General features: G+C 49.5%; 1 protein-coding gene across 1 annotated transcript; it reads left to right on the plus strand.

Moving 5' to 3' along the window:
• The first annotated feature begins 2202 nt into the window (after nt 1-2202).
• LOC136607555 (mucin-22-like) lies at nt 2203-6524 on the plus strand. The gene is made up of 5 exons (XM_066589047.1): nt 2203-2359; nt 3396-3465; nt 4838-5086; nt 5170-5328; nt 5504-6524. Exons 1-5 carry the CDS (start codon nt 2203-2205, stop codon nt 6522-6524), a joined length of 1656 nt encoding a protein of 551 aa, XP_066445144.1.
• Nucleotides 6525-17662: the final 11138 nt, after the last annotated feature.

Raw genomic sequence — 17662 nt, forward strand, 5'->3', positions numbered from 1 at the left:
CATTGAGAACATATAGAAGACAAATCATTCTTCTCTGCCACAGCTGTAACAGCTGTAGCAGAGAAGAACGATGTTTGCCCATTGAATTCAATGGAGCCGGCAATACAGCAGGTTCCACTGAAAGCAATGGGCTGCCGGCGTGCGCGGGATGAATTGTCGGGAAGGGGTTAAATATATAAGCCCTTCCCTGCAATTCATCCAGAAAAGTGTTACAATAAAAATATATACCGGCGTATAAGACGACCCCCCAACTGTCACCTTATACGCCGGCAATACAGTGGAGCAAAGAATAAAAATCATTACTCACTTCTCCTGGCGTTCTGCGGCGCTGCTGCAGGCTGTCGCTCCCTCCTGGTCCCCGGCAGAGCATTGCTTTCTCTACGAAGGGCTTTAAATCCCCGCCTCCAGAAACACACGTGCCTTCAGCCAATCACAGCCAATGACAATGATGTCATTGATTGGCTGTGTTTCTGGAGGCGGGGATTTAAAGCCCTTCGTAGAGAAAGCAATGCTCTGCCGGGAACCAGGAGGGAGCGACAGCCTGCAGCAGCGCCGCAGAACGCCGGGGGAGGTGAGTAATGATTTTTATTCTTTGCTCCGCTGTATTCCTGGCATATAAGGTGATAGTTGGGGGGTCGTCTTATACGCCGGTATATATTTTTATTGTAACACATTTCTGGATGAATTGCAGGGAAGGGCTTCTATATTTAACCCCTTCCTGACCATTCATCCTGCGATCGCCGGCAGCCCATTGCTTTCAGTGGAGTCGGCTGTATTGCCGGCTCCATTGAATTCAATGGGCTAACATCGTTCTTCTCTGCCACAGCTGTTACAGCTGTGCCAGAGGAGAACGATCTTTACGCTGACAGTGGGGGGGGGGGGGCACTCTTGCCGCTATTGTGGCTTAATAGTGGGACCTGTGAACTTGAGATGCAGCCCAACATGTAGCCCCTCGCCTGCCCTATCCGTTTCTGTGTCGTTCCCATCACTTTCTGATGTTTTCCAGATTTTCACAAATGGAAACCTTAGCGAGCATCGGCGAAATACAAAAATGCTCGGGTCGCCCATTGACTTCAATGGGGTTCGTTACTCGAAACGAACCCTCGAGCATCACGGGAAGTTCGACTCGAGTAACGAGCACCCGAGCATTTTGGTGCTCGCTCATCTCTACACAAAGGCTCTAGTATCTGTTGTAGCACCTCTAGCTTGGATACATGATGTGATACGGGCTCTAGTACCCTGTTGACATATCTCCAGCTCCCCGGGTCGTGCACTCTTACAGGATGGAGGCCACATGCAGGCCCGGCACCCCCTGCTGACACCACGTACTGTTCCTGGTCAGCCGCCCCGGTGTCCACCAGCCGGCACACGACTAACACACCTCGGGGTTATGGATCGCTTGAGGACGACTAATAAAGTTTAGAGTTTTTTCTAGGAGGGTCGGCAGGGATTAGTCAGAAATCAGCAGGGGGGCTACAAATACACCCAGGGAGAAAGAAGGGGAACTAGGGTGCACGGAGCCGGGGGCTGACAGTCTGGGCAGGGACTTCCATGGTACTCCCACCTTCACCATCATGACATCAGCTGAGGATATGAGCCCCGGAGACCCTCCAATAGAGGAGCCGTGGTCGCCTTGTGGCTCCTGAACATGATCCGTCACAGAGGATGGGTAGCTCTGCAGGTAGGTGATTCCGGGGGTTCCGGGGGTCGGAGCGACGGGAGTGAATTGACTTATGGATTCAAAATGGAGTCGCTGTTGAGGTGAGACCTTCAGATGACCCATAATCCCCGTCTTTGTCCCATCTCTGTGGAGGGGACTCGCAGTCAGCAGGTCAGCAGGATGCGTACTGGAGGGTCGGGAGCCCATGGGATCTCTTGCAAATGGCTGATTTCATTATCACTACAACAAAGGGCTTCCTTGCTGCTCCCAAAAGAAGCAAATTAGATGAAAGGCCCCTCTGGTTCAGGTGTGAGCGGCGGGGGAAGGAGTAGAATGAACCTTCTGCCTCCGTCAACTCCACATCCCCAGATTAGAAGTGCGGCAGATTGGTAAGTAGACATGCGTGACGATCCCCAGGATCAGGGAGGTAACAGGATACGTGGCAGCGCACAAACGGCGAAGATGAACATTCTAAGTCTTCATTCCTCTATAATAAACATCAGGCGACGTTTCGACCTCTCAGGGTCTTCATCGAGCTCAAAATGCCGTATCACACAGGAAATAATCCAAAGTGGATGCAGCATCCCCCATCAGGGTTACTCCAGCACACAGAGCTATATCAGAGCATCAACCCCATGAGCCCCACAACAAGGGGGTCCGGAGGGTCCAGGCGCCATCTCATCTGCCAGGCGTATGCATGTTAGTGGCTATCAGCGTCTTCAATGATGAACTGCGCATGCGTGAGATTTCAATATCAGCGCGATAGTTCATAGTAAAGCACAGTCTTTAGTGCTCGGCTCTGCGCATGCGCGAATCTTCAGCTGCATTCACGAGATACAATCTAATCTTGAGCCGTGGTTGACGGCTACCAGGAACAGCCTCCTGCGCATGCGCGACTCCCCGGTACTCTACATCGCCTCCCAAAGACCTCACAGCGTCACTTTGGGTCATACATCTTATGCTTCAGCAATCTACTGCAGATATTGGACTATAGATACTGTATACAAGGAGGCGTTGGCGCCCATCGTGGTAATTATCACATTACTCCAGAATAAGTAATATATCAAGCAAATCACCCCTAGTTAGACACTATACATATATAGGAGAGTTGGCATGTGGCCCCCTATAGACACGTGACTCCCGCTGATGGTGGATTCTAAGCCCAATTGGATGGATCCAACATATTCCTATAATTTAGTCAGACCTCCTGTTATTATTTAAGGGGTTTTGCCATTAAAAAACAAATATTCTATACTCCCCTATTCCTCCCCCATCAGTCTTTTTACCAGACCTTCTCCTGCCTCCTGCAGTCCTCACCTCCTCACCACAAGCCGGCTGATTGTTCTGCTTCCTGCGAGGTTACGTACATTCAAAGACAGTCTCCTTCCTGCCCGGCATTGTACGTTGCGTCACTACTTCACCGTCTGGCAGGGAGTGCCGAGCTACTGCAGAGGCTGCTCATGCCCACTGTCTCTGCAGTAGATCCGCAGTCCTTCCAAGCCAGTGAATGCTACTTCACAGGGACGGGACCTGCAGGAAGAAGGAATGCCAACTAGCTTGTGGTGAGCTGATCCGGGGGACTGGAGAAGATGTGGGGTAAGTAGACTGCTTGTGGAGGAATAGAGGGGTATAGAATTAGTTTTTTTATGACAAACCCCCTTTATGTACCAATATAGGTATTAGTTGTATCCAGCGTGTTCGATTTCCGATCACCAATAATGTTATTGTTCTTCAGTTCCATCCCGTCATCTAGCCTTCGCCATCGCCATCACTCATGCACAATACACCGAATATTCTATTGGTAGGTATGTTTATTCCCAAAGTTATATTGCAGCGTCCGAGGAGGGGGCCCCAGCCTAGGAGACAGCGGGGTAGAGTAGTTCACTTGTCACGGTGGCTCTACCGCCTCCCACCCGGAGGGTAATCACAGACACGTCCATGAGAGGTGGGCAGACTATATTAAATAAGGAAACCCACGAGTGGATCACCTGAGTCCTTCTTGTCACTCGTGACGCCACCGTTCCTCCCTCCGTGGTGAGCTCTCCGGGGTATAAATAAGAATCCGCACATGGGGTAGAATTCAAAAGGCCAAACCGGGAACGGTCGATGAAGCCGTTTACTGAGAAACGTGAAATAAGAATCACAAAGGTCCTCTTTACATCCACTGGCAAAAATAGCTAGGCTTCAGAGCGTGCAGCGACGGGGAGGAAACTCGGGAGAAGCGGGGTGACTTACAGGCCGAGTTATCTGTGGTCCCGGACATGACTTAGGAAACTCCAACAACACTCCACCCGTCCGCTCTCACAGATCTTTGCAACTGTCTCACATCACGCCGCACGCCGGGCAAACTCCACTTGTACCTAATCACAAGAGGGGGAAGGAGAAGGAGTTCGCGGCCTAAAGGGGTATTCGCTCAGCCTCTTCCATCTCTTCTTGTACTGAGACTGAGGGTGTCTGAATACGGGCCAGGCCCTCTCTCCAAGGGAACAGCCAAAAACCAGAGACCCTCTCGCACACCTTGCAAATATATATATATACTGAGGTCACATGATAAACAAATAGATACTCTCCCAGACAGTAACCCTTTCAGTGCTGCAAAGGTGCAATACACTATTCATACACATAGAAGACAGTGGACAAATACAGAAACACAAGAGTACATGGACCATCCAGAACCTTCCCGAACACATCAACTGCTGTACACTACAATATCTGTCAACAATTGTATCCTTAATAGCAAGAAAAATCATGAATTTCACTTAAAAAGATGGAATATCCACAGATGCAAATTAAAGTTTTATGAAGTACTAAATTATACCAGTGCGAAGTACCAACACATCCCGATCGAGGCGATCGCTGTAATATATAGGGGAGAGCCCTTCACAACCGTATCCTATAGCATCACTCACTAAAGCCGAAGCAGAGGAGGCCCTTCTGCATCACAGGATTCCACCCTAAAAGACTAAGAATAAAACAAATTAAAAAGGAGAATTGGCATAATGTACATCAATCCAGCTGTCAGCTATAGTCTATAGGAGGCAAGCATCAAGGGGACTGGCCAGATGTACGGCACAAAATGCTAACCCACCTTCAGGCCATTAGGGGCCAAAGTATTCAACGGAAATATCCATTTTAGCTCTTTCTTTTTTGATAGGGATGTTCGCTCACCACCTCTAGTCAACACCGGAACCTGAACACCACCTCTAGTCAACACCGGAACCTGAACACAACCTCTAGTCAACACCGGAACCTGAACACCACCTCTAGTCAACACCGGAACCTGAACACCACCTCTAGTCAACACCGGAACCTGAACACCACCTCTAGTCAACACCGGAACCTGAACACCACCTCTAGTCAACACCGGAACCTGAACACCACCTCTAGTCAACACCGGAACAGGAACACCACCTCTGGTCAACACCGGTAACTTTAACACCACCTCTAGTCAACACCGGAACCTGAACACCACCTCTAGTCAACACCGGTAACCTGAACACCACCTCTAGTCAACACCGGAACCTGAACACCACCTCTAGTCAACACCGGAACCTGAACACCACCTCTAGTCAACACCGGAACCTGAACACCACCTCTAGTCAACACCGGAACCTGAACACCACCTCTAGTCAACACCGGAACATGAACACCACCTCTGGTCAACACCGGTAACTTTAACACCACCTCTAGTCAACACCATTAACCTGAACACCACCTCTAGTCAACACCGGTAACCTGAACACCACCTCTAGTCAACACCGGAACCTGAACACCACCTCTAGTCAACACCGGAACCTGAACACCACCTCTAGTCAACACCGGTAACCAGAACACCACCTCTAGTCAACACCGGAACCTGAACACCACCTCTAGTCAACACCGGAACCTGAACACCACCTCTAGTCAACACCGGAACCTGAACACCACCTCTAGTCAACACCGGAACCTGAACACCACCTCTAGTCAACACCGGAACCTGAACACCACCTCTAGTCAACACCGGAACCTGAACACCACCTCTAGTCAACACCGGAACCTGAACACCACCTCTAGTCAACACCGGAACCTGAACACCACCTCTAGTCAACACCGGAACCTGAACACCACCTCTAGTCAACACCGGAACCTGAACACCACCTCTAGTCAACACCGGAACCTGAACACCACCTCTAGTCAACACTGGAACAGGAACACCACCTCTAGTCAACACCGGAACCTGAACACCACCTCTAGTCAACACCGGAACCTGAACACCACCTCTAGTCAACACCGGAACCTGAACACCACCTCTAGTCAACACCGGAACCTGAACACCACCTCTAGTCAACACCGGAACCTGAACACCACCTCTAGTCAACACCGGAAGCTGAACACCACCTCTAGTCAACATAGGAACCTGAACACCACCTCTAGTCAACATAGGAACCTGAACACCACCTCTAGTCAACACAGGAACCTGAACACCACCTCTAGTCAACACCGGAACCTGAACACCACCTCTAGTCAACACCGGAATGTGAACACCACCTCTAGTCAACATAGGAACGTGAACACTACCTCTAGTCAACATAGGAACGTGAACACCACCTCTAGTCAACATAGGAGCGTGAACACCACCTCTAGTCAACACCAGAATGTGAACACCACCTCTAGTCAACACCAGAATGTGAACACCACCTCTAGTCAACACCAGAATGTGAACACCACCTCTAGTCAACACCAGAATGTGAACACCACCTCTGGTCAACACCAGAACATAAACACCACCTCTAGTCAACACCATAACGTGAACACCACCTCTATTCAATACCGGAACCTGAGTCTGAGTTGGCTGATGAAAGTTTCATCTCTAAGAAATGTTTGACTATGGAAATTCCATGTTTTTAGTGCATATGGTACTCATGTGTTTGAGCATACGGGTCCTCACCTCCATGGTTGTCTCCCCAACATACCCCAATCCACAGGGACAAGTGGTCAGATAGACAACAAAGGATGAGGTCAACACCTCTAGTCAACACCGGAATGTAAGCACCACTTCTAGTCAACACCAGAACCTGAACACCACTACTAGTCAACACAGGAACGTGAACACCACCTCTAGTCAACACCAGTAACTTGAACACCACCTCTAGTCAACACTAAAACCTAAACACCACCTCTAGTCAACACTGGAACTTGAGCACCACCTCTAGTCAACACCGGTAACTTGAACACCACCTCTAGTCAACACCGGAACATGAACACCACCTCTAGTCAACACTGGAACCTGAACACCACCTCTAGTCAACACCGGAACCTGAACACCACCTCTAGTCAACACCGGAACGTGAACACCACCTCTAGTCAACACCGGAATGTGAACACCACCTGTAGTCAACATAGGAACGTGAACACCACCTCTAGTCAACACAGGAACGTGAACACCACCTCTAGTCAACATAGGAACGTGAACACCACCTCTAGTCAACACCAGAATGTGAACACCACCTCTAGTCAACACCAGAATGTGAACACCACCTCTAGTCAACACCGGAACCTGAACACCACCTCTAGTCAACACCGGAACCTGAACACCACCTCTAGTCAACACCGGAACCTGAACACCACCTCTAGTCAACACCGGAACCTGAACACCACCTCTAGTCAACACCAGAACATAAACACCACCTCTAGTCAACACCATAACGTGAACACCACCTCTATTCAATACCGGAACCTGAGTCTGAGTTGGCTGATGAAAGTTTCGTCTCTAAGAAATGTTTGACTATGGAAATTCCATGTTTTTAGTGCATATGGTACTCATGTGTTTGAGCATACGGGTCCTCACCTCCATGGTTGTCTCCCCAACATACCCCAATCCACAGGGACAAGTGGTCAGATAGACAACAAAGGATGAGGTCAACACCGAAATTTGAACAACACCTCTAGTCAACACCGGAATGTAAGCACCACTTCTAGTCAACACCAGAACCTGAACACCACTACTAGTCAACACAGGAACGTGAACATCACATCTAGGCAACACCGGAACGTGAACACTACCTCTAGTCATCACTGGTACGTGTACACCACCTGTAGTCAACAACGGAACGTTAACACCACCCCTAGTCAACACCGGAACATATACACCACCTCTAGTCAACATAGGAACATGAACACCACCTCTGTTCAACACTGGAATGTGAACACAACCTCTAGTCAACAACGGAACGTTAACACCACCCCTAGTCAACACCGGAACCTGAACACCACCTCTGTTCAACACTGGAATGTGAACACAACCTCTAGTCAACAACGGAACGTTAACACCACCCCTAGTCAACACCGGAACCTGAACACCACCTCTGTTCAACACTGGAATGTGAACACCACCTCTAGTCAACATAGGAACATGAACACCACCCCTAGTCAACACCGGAATGTTAACACCACCTCTAGTCAACATAGGAACATGAACACCACCCCTAGTCAACACCAGAACCTGAACACCACCTCTAGTCAACACCGGGACCTGAGTCTGAGTTGGCTGATGGAAAGTTTAATCTCTAAGAAATGTTTAGATAATGGAAGTTCCATGTTTTTAGTGTATATGGTGCTCTTGTGTTTGAGTATACGGGTCCTCACCTCCATAGTTGTCTCCCCAACATACCCCAATCCACAGGGACAAGTGGTCAGATAGACAACAAAGGATGAGGTACAAGTATACCTATATTTTTGCCCTATTGATGTCTATATCTGTCTCCCCTCACTAGATCCCCACAATACAAACAGTTAAGGCATTTTTTTTAAAGTGGGGCTCTTGTCTGCTTCCGTACTTCACCTATATCAAACATAGGGTTAACTAATTTATCTCTGGTGTTTAGGCCTCTCCTATAGGCCATAATTGGTTTAAATGAGATTTCCAGAATATTCTCACATTCTCTCACTAATATTGACAATGTTTTTGATTATTTCACCTCTGTTGGATCCACAAGTTGAAACAAGCGGTATCCTTTTAGTTTCTCGTTCCCTATTTTTAGGTGTCATAAGTTCCTCCTGAATCTTTGCCCTTACATCATTCACAGCTCTAATAACCAGGGGTGTAGGGTAACCTCTGGCCATAAATTTGCACTCATTTCATCTAGGGTTTCATCAATGGGTCATCACTTATAGTCCTCCTGACTTGTAAAAGCGGAGCCTAGGCTAGCGCTTCAGTCATGGTCCCGGGGTGCTGGCAGTCACATAGTAAAATGTTATTTCTGTCTGTAGACTTCACATAGACGTCTGTAGTCCACTTCCAGACTTTATGGACACCATCACATCTACGAACTGCACTTTCTCTATAGAATAAGTGTGTGTTGTAACCCGGGGCTAGCAGCATTCAACCAGCTCTGGGGGGTAAGAGATCAGAAGAACATCATCTGTAAGACGCCACCAGTAAGGGGAAGTAAATACATAATCCTCCTCAATCATACGCATGTAAATATTAGCGTAGGTTGGTGCAGCATTCAAACCCATAGCTGACTTACTATAGGGGGTGCAGGGGATGCGGTCCCAGGCATCCGGGCCCAGGAGCCTTAGGGGACCCATAAGGCCTCTCCTTTCCATATAGGGAGCCCAGTACTATGAGTAAAGCATTATAGTTGGGGGCCCCGTTACAGGTTTTGCATTAGGGCCCAGAAGCTTCAAGTTATGCCTCTAGCCACAACCATAAAGCTGCCGGTAGTACACCCCATCAAAAAATATATATATATTGGTAGGGATGAACTCCAGCAGTGACAGGCAGAGTGTATGGATCCCATACTGCATCGCCCAACGGCTTCCAAGCCCTTCTCGTGTTCGATAGAGATGAGGCGCTGGTCAATGGAACCTCAAGGAGAGCATCATTCAGCAGGACCCTCAGGTTTATCGAGAGGGGTTCACACTTACTGTTATCATTATTTCATTGACTCAAGATCTCATTACAATACGGAGTGGAATCCATGACAACTATTGCCGCCTTCACCGGCTGCTTTTAGAGGGCTTCTCTTGTCTTCTGATAATGTCCCTAATGCTCTACTTCCCTTTCTACTCATATTATATTTTCCTCTATTGCCCAATGTGTTCTGTCGAGATCTTCATTTAAAGATGTCTGTCTGGATTAAACTAATGTTTCAAGGCAATGGTTAGAAACAAGCGTCTGGAAATGACTTTTGTTACGCAGTCCAACCTCAACCAAGGAAAGACCCTCGCGGGGGTCGGACCGCGCTACAAGGGTTGTAATGCAAACATAGATTTCAGTCGTAGATCTCTAGAAATTCATTGTAGGTCCAAATCAGCCTGGAACCCATCTGTGTCCCTCGACAGTCTTTTAGAAAGTACTTGTATTTCCATAGGAGATAAACGTCTTGAAGATCTACTTACCGCTATAGTGTTGAAGTCCTCTTGTACTCCGCTGGTGGCTGTCCACCTGGTCTTCATGCTGGCCACCTCTTTTCCTCCACCTTCTATACTTCCAATGCAAGAATCATCCGTGGAATTGGATCCGGTTGGAGAGAAACCGAGCCTCATACGCTGTCCTGAATGTCTTGTCCAGATCCTTGCATCCCTGACGTGTGCCAATTAAACACTCCCCTTGTCGTAATCACTCAAATCCCTGAAGTCTTTAGATTTTTCTGTATCTTCAAGATCTTCTCTACTTTCTCAGTGACGTTCCCCTTTCCTGCGTTGTGTATCCCAGTCTTGTTGATCCTCCTCCACCAATTGTTCTTCGCAGCTTTGTAATTCCATTTGAAGGAATTCAATGTTCAGAAAATAATGTTGAATGCAAATTTATTACCGTGTTTCTCCGAAAATAAGGCACCCCCTGAAAATAAGACACCCCCTGAAATTTGCAGAAGTCCCAAATATAAGGCACCTCCCGATAGTAAGGCATAGTAAAGTGTGCAGACAAGTCAAGAGACCTGTCCCCTGCTGCCATCCCCGTTGTCTCCCACCTCCAGATGTATAGGTAGATCTGCAGACAGTCTGCTGTTATCCTGTCCCTGCTGTGCTGTACGAGTGTGCTGTTGTGAGCTCCCCTTGCTGGCTGGAAAAGTCCATACTGTACGCTCTGTTCCTGCTGTACATGTCTGCTGTGATGAGCTCCCCCTGGTGGCCGGAAGCTGCAATACCATCCCTGCTTACAAGTGGTACAGGAACTTCTGTCTGCAGACAGGTACGTTACTTTACAGCCCTTATTTTATGGCTCTGTGTGTGAGTCAGGCACCCTGTGTGATTCTTAAGGCTGGGTTCTCACAGAGCGTATTTCCAGCGGAAATCTCGCAGTTTGGCCACAGCGATAAACAGCAAGATTTCCGCCGGGAAAGCGCTGCTTCACAACCCACGGCACTCAGCCGCTTGTTTTAAAGTGACTTGGTCACACGCTTTTCCGTTTCTGTGGCCGGTGAATCCGCACCACAACACCGGCTTCTCCCAGCTTTGCCATGACAGATTTGCTGTCCCATGGGGACGAGATTTCTGAGAAATTTCGTCCACAAAGCTGGCCAATTGAGGGATTAGCGGCCACAGACGGATTTGCCGCGGCGAACTAAGACACCCCCTGAAAATAAGACGTAGCGCATATTTGGGAGCAAAAATTAATATAAGACGCGTCTTATTTTCGGGGAAACAGGGTAGTTACTCTTTCAAACTTTTAGCAAAAGGCAATATTACCAGAGATCAGTGTCGGCCTTCATCCTCCTCTTCCTCGGTCATGTGCAGGTCCAATGGGATGGGGCGTCTGCTCGTCCTCTCCCATTGCCTTTAAGCATTTCTGTAGTAGGCAAACTTAAAAAGGTCCCTTGACAGATGGTGCCCTTGTTGTGGGGCTCATGTGGCTAATGTTCTGATTATAAATGTTTGCACCTGATATAGTTCTATGTGGGGGAGTAACCCTAATTGTGATGAGTGAACAGTATCAGAAAGCAGCAGCGGAGAGCGCCAGCAGAGAGCAGCATCAGAGAGCAGCAGTGGAGAGCAGCATCAGAAAGCAGCAGCGGAGAGCAGCATCAGAAAGCAGTAGTGGAGAGCGCCAGCAGAGAACAGCATCAGAAAGCACCAGCGGAGAGCACCAGCAGAGAGCAGCATTAGAGAGCACCAGCGGAGAGCAGCATCACAAAGCAGAAGTGGGGAGCACCAGCGGAAAGTATCAGCGGGGTGTATCAGCAGAGAGCTGCATCAGAGAGCAGCATGACAAAGCACCATCACAGAGCACCAGTAGAGAGCAGCATCTGAAAGCAGAAGCAGGGGGGGAAGCAGAATCAGAAAGCAGCAGCAGTGAATAACAGCAACAGAAAGCACCAGCGGAGAGCAGCAGTAGAGAACAGCAGTAGAGAACAGCAGTGAAAAGCACCAGCAAAAAGCAGTAGCAGAAAGTATTATCAGAGAGGAGCACTGGAGACCACTAGCGGAGTGCAGTAGCGGAGAGCACCAGCAGAGAGCAGCATCAGAAAGCACCAGCGGGAGCAGCAGCACAGAGCCATAGTGAAGAGCAGCAGCAGAGAGCACCAGTGAAAAGCACCAGCAGAGAACAGCATCAGAGAGTAGCAAAAAAGCAGCGGGGAGAGCAGTATCAGAGAGCTTCATTGGAGAGCACTAATGGAAAAAAGCAGTGGGGAGTACCAGCAGAATGCTGCATCAGAGAGCAGCAGCAGACAAAAGCAGCGGGGAGAGCAGTATCAGAGAGCTTCATTGGAGAGCACTAATGGAAAAAAGCAGTGGGGAGTACCAGCAGAATGCTGCATCAGAGAGCAGCAGCAGACAAAAGCAGCGGGGAGAGCAGTATCAGAGAGCTGCAGCAAAGAGCACCAGCAGAGAATAGCATTAGAGAGCACCAGCGAAGAGCAGCATCACAAAGCAGAAGTGGGGAGCAGCAGCAGAGAGCAGTAGTGGAGAGCGCCAGTGAAAAGCACCAGTGGAGAGCACCATCAAAGAGCAGAAGAGCAGAAGTGGAAAGCAGTTGCAGAGCGCAACAGCAGAAAGTAGCAGCCGAGAGAACCAGTGGAGAGTAACATCGCAAAGCTGCATCAGAGAGCACCAGAGGAAAGTAGCAGCAGGGAGTACCAGCAGAGAGCAGGAGCGGAGAGCACCAGTGGAGAGCAGCATCAGAGAGCACCAGTGGAGAGCAGCATCAGAGAGCACCAGTGGAGAGAAGCATAAGAGAGCACAAGCGGTTAGTAGCATTAGAGAATACAAGCAGAGAGCACCAGTGGAGAACAGCATCAGAGAGCTTCAATGGAGAGCACTAATAGAAAAAAAGCAGTGGGGAGTACCAGCAGAAAGCTGCATCAGAGAGACAAAAGCGGAGAGCACCAGTGGAGTACAGCAGCATGAGAGTGCAGCAGCGGAGAACAGCATCAGAGAGCTCTAGAGGAGAGCACCATCAAAAAGCAACAGCAGGGAGCTCTCAGCGGAGAGAAGCATCGGAGAGCACCAGTGAAACACATCAACGGAGCGCAGCATCGGAAAGTAGCTGTGGGGAGCAGCAGCATAGAACAGAAGCGGAGAGCACCAGCAGAGAGCAGCAGTGGAGAGCAGCTTCAGAGAGCACCAGTGGGGAGCAGCATGGGAGAGCAGTAGCAGAGCGCACCAGTGGAGAGCAGAATCAGAGAGCAGGAGCAGAAAGTAGCATCGGAGAGTACTAGTGGGGAGCAGCATGGGAGAGCAGTAGCAGAGAGCACCAGTGGGGAGTAACATTACAGAGCTGCGTTTGAGAGCACCAGAGGAAAGTAGCAGCAGGGAGTACCAGCAGAGAGCAGGAGCGGAGAGCACCAGCAAAGAGCACCAGTGGAGAGCAGCAGCAGAGAGCAGCATCAGACAGCACAAGCGGAGAGCAGCATCAGACAGCAATAGCTGTTAGTAGCATTAGAGAGCAGCAGCGGAGAGCGACAATGGAAAAAAAAGCAGCAGGGAGTACCAATGGAGAGCTGCATCAGAGAGCAGCAGCAGAGAACAGCGGAGAGCACCAGCAAACAGAAGCATCAGAGAGCGCTAGAGGAGAGCACCATCAAAGAGCAGCAGTGAAGAGCAGCAGCGGGGTAGAGAGCACTAGCTAAGAGCAGCATGAGAGAGTGCCAGCGGAACGCATCAACGGAGAGCAGCATCGGAAAATAGCTGTGGGAAGCAGCAACTTAGAACAGCAGTGGAGGGCATAATTGCAGAGCAGCTTCAGAGAGCACCAGTGGGGAGCAGCATGTGAGAGCAGTAGCAGAGAGCACCAGTGGAGAGCAGCAGCAGAGAGCACCAGCGGAGTGCTACAGCGGAGAGCATTATCGGAGAGCACCAGCGGAAGTAGTAGCGGGGAACACCCGCAGAGAGCAGCAGCAGAGAGCAGTGGAGAGCAGCATGGGAAAGTAATAGCAGAGAGCACAAATGGAGAGCAGAATCAGAAAGAACCATTGGGAGCATCAAAGAGCAGCAGTGTAGAGCAGCAGCAAAGTGCAGCAGTGGAGAGTACCCACAGAGAGCAGCAGCAGAGAGCAGCAGCGGAAATCAGCATCAGAGAGCAGCATTGGAGAGCCTTTGTCACAGAGACGGGAAAGTCTATATATTATATATAAGAAGCCCTTCACAGGTATAGGCGAAAAGAAAATAAACTTTATTTGAAACTCTTTAAAAGCACCTGGGCCGACTAACAATACAGACCGACATAAAGAGACAGCAAGAGAAGGAGGAGGGATGTGGGGAGCAGCTTATACCCATGGAGGTGAGCGGAATTCACCCGATGTGAGGTCAGTATTAATATGATCTCTAACGACTTCTGTGACTTATTATTAGTCCCCAGTCGGCACCCTAATATATGAGCCGTAATCACTGGATTTCTCCCATACTATTGTGTCTAGTCCATAAGCACTTAATACGGACCTCTGTCATCATATATATGAAGCCTGTACCGCTCCATGTGACACACCGTCTGCCACTATTCATTATGGAGGGCGACTCCTCGCACATCACTGTGACCAGTCACTAAGTGGGTTATATTATATATATCTCATGTATTACCTGATACTGACCTCTCATCGGGTGAATTCCGCTCACCTCCATGGGTATAAGCTGCTCCCCACATCCCTCCTCCTTCTCTTGCTGTCTCTTTATGTCGGTCTGTATTGTTAGTCGGCCCAGGTGCTTCTAAAGAGTTTCAAATAAAGTTTATTTTCTTTTAGTCTATACCTGTGAAGCATCGGAGAGGCGTAGTGGAGAGCACCAATGAAGAGCAGCATCAGAGAGCACCAATGAAGAGCAGCATCAGAGAGCACCACTGGAGAGCAGCATCAGAGAGCACCAATGAAGAGCAGCATCAGAGAGCACCACTGGAGAGCAGCATCAGAGAGCACCACTGGAGAGCAGCATCAGAGAGCACCACTGGAGAGCAGCATCAGAGAGCACCACTGGAGAGCAGCATCAGAGAGCACCACTGGAGAGCAGCATCAGAGAGCACCACTGGAGAGCAGCATCAGAGAGCACCACTGGAGAGCAGCATCAGAGAGCACCACTGGAGAGCAGCATCAGAGAGCACCACTGGAGAGCAGCATCAGAGAGCACCACTGGAGAGCAGCATCAGAGAGCACCACTGGAGAGCAGTAGCAGAGAACACAAGCAAAGAGCAACAGTGGAAAGCAGCATCGGAGAGCCGTAGTGGAGAGCACCAATGAAGAGTAGCATCAGAGAGCACCACTGGAGAGCAGCATCAGAGAGCACCAATGAAGAGCAGCATCAGAGAGCACCACTGGAGAGCAGTAGCAGAGAGCACCACTGGAGAGCAGTAGCAGAGAGCACCACTGGAGAGCAGTAGCAGAGAGCACCAGCAGAGAACACAAGCAAAGAGCAACAGTGGAAAGCAGCATTGGAGAGGCGTAGTGGAGAGCAGCATCAGAGTGCACCAGTGGAGAGCAGCAGCAGAGCACCAGTGGAGAGCAGTAGCAGAGAGCACCAGTGGAGAGCAGCAGCAGAGCACCAGTGGAAAGCAGCAGCAGAGAGCACCAGTGGAGAGCAGTAGCAGAGAGCACCAGTTGAGACCACAAGCGGAGTGCACCAGCGAAGATCACAATCATAGAGCAGCAGTGGAAAGTAGCAGCAGGGAGTACCCGTGGAGAGTAGGAGTGCAAAGTAGTAGCAAAGAGCAGCAGCGAAGAGCACCAGTAGAGAGCAGCTTCAGAGAGCAGCAGTGGGGAGTACTAGCGGAGATCATTATCAGACAGCACCAGCGGAGAGCAGCATCAGACAGCATTAGGGGAGAGCAACAGCAGAGAACAGCAGTGGAGAGCAGCATCAGAGAGAAGCAGTGAAGAGCAGCAGCAGAGTGCACCAGCTGGAGCAGTAATGGAGAGCACTAACAGAGATCAGCAGGGAAGAGCACCAGCGGGGAGTGCCAACGGAGAGCAGAGCATTAGCGGAGTGAGAGAGAAATGTTAGAGAAATAGGAAAAGCTTATTTGTGATGACTCCGGGATGCTTTATAACTCCTCCTCTGTGCTCTTACTGTAGAGAACCTTCCAGTCCTGATGTTAGATACAACGGCTGATTTCTCTGCTCCTCGGTCTCGTAGTCGAGCTGCCATTGGCGGAGCCAATGAGGGATTACCTTAGTCCTTTTTGTCACTCGTGACGCCAGCGTTCCATCCTCTGCAGTGAATCTGGTTGTTGGTAATAAAGAGTCCACACGCAGGGGGTTAACTTTCTGAGCCAAAGCAAGGAAATGTCGGTGAGACTCGTTTACTTGAAAATAGCATGATGATACACGCCAGCAGGAAATGTGCAAAGACGTCAAAGTGGTGTGATGGAAGATTCACGGGTGGACAGGAGAAACCACAGTCCTGTTATCGGTGGTCCGGGCAGCACCCTCTCTTCTCTCCAGCTCTCTACCAGTTAACGCTCACATTAAGGTAAAGGTGTTCTGCTTGGCGCTCCTCATTCTCTCTCAGCACTGAAGGGGTCCTTCCACATCTCCTGGTCCAACAAGCCCAAGGCCGGCTGTAGATTCCTTTCAGCCTCCTCCACTCTTTCAGTGCTGCAGCTATGCAATACTCAGAAGACACTGACAATAGAGCGGACAAATGCATGCACTCTCTCATGGAGGGGCCCCACTGTTCTGGGCCCCTACAACAGGATTACTGGAGTTTGGACCCACCAAGATTGATGCCTCCGAGCATATTGGGTTCTCGCTGTTGCCTCATGTTACCTATGAGTTGGCGCTGCTGGCGGCATGGTGTGACTCCCGGTAGAGGACGGTGCTTTAATAGTGATACTGCTATAATTGCAGCCCCTCCCCCATTGATGACTTCTCTTTTGTTCTGTCCATTGTTACACTTACCTTCCATCAGGGGGCGGGACTTATTAGACAGCTGCAGATCTCCCATGTGCTGTGTGGTCAGTGCAGAGAAGTACTTGTCCTGGTCTGTTGGCGATGGGACCAATCAGAGCAGGCGGCTTTTCATACAATGCTGGAATAGTAGAGTTAGAAGTGTCCTAAAGGGTCATCGGGTCCAACCCCCTGCTCAGTGCAGGATCACTAAATCATCCCACACAGATGTCTGTCCGGCCTCTGAACACTTCCATTGAAGGATCACTCCCTCCCTCCCGTGGCAACCTGTTCCACTCATTGATCACCCTCACTGTCTAATATCTAATCTGTGTCTCCTCCCTTTCCGTTTCATCCCATTGCTTCTAGTCTTTCCTTGTGCAGATGAGAATAGGGCTGATCCCTCTGCACTGTGACAGCCCTTCAGATATTTGTAGACCACTATGTCTTTTATAAAGTGGGGTGCCCAGAACTGGACCCAGTATTCCAGATGAGGTCTGACTAAGGAAGAGTAGAGGGGGATAATGACCTCACATGATCTAGACTCTGTGCTTCTCTTAATACATCCCAGAATTGTGCTTGCCTTTTTGGCTGCTGCATCACATTGTTGGCTCATGTTCAGTCTGTGATCTATTAGTATACCCAAGTCTTTCTCACATGTGCTGCTGCTTAGCCCAATTCCTCCCATTCTGTATGTGCTTTCTTCATT

The sequence above is a fragment of the Eleutherodactylus coqui genome, chromosome 1, assembly GCF_035609145.1.
Source record: "Eleutherodactylus coqui strain aEleCoq1 chromosome 1, aEleCoq1.hap1, whole genome shotgun sequence".
Taxonomy (NCBI): domain Eukaryota; kingdom Metazoa; phylum Chordata; class Amphibia; order Anura; family Eleutherodactylidae; genus Eleutherodactylus; species Eleutherodactylus coqui.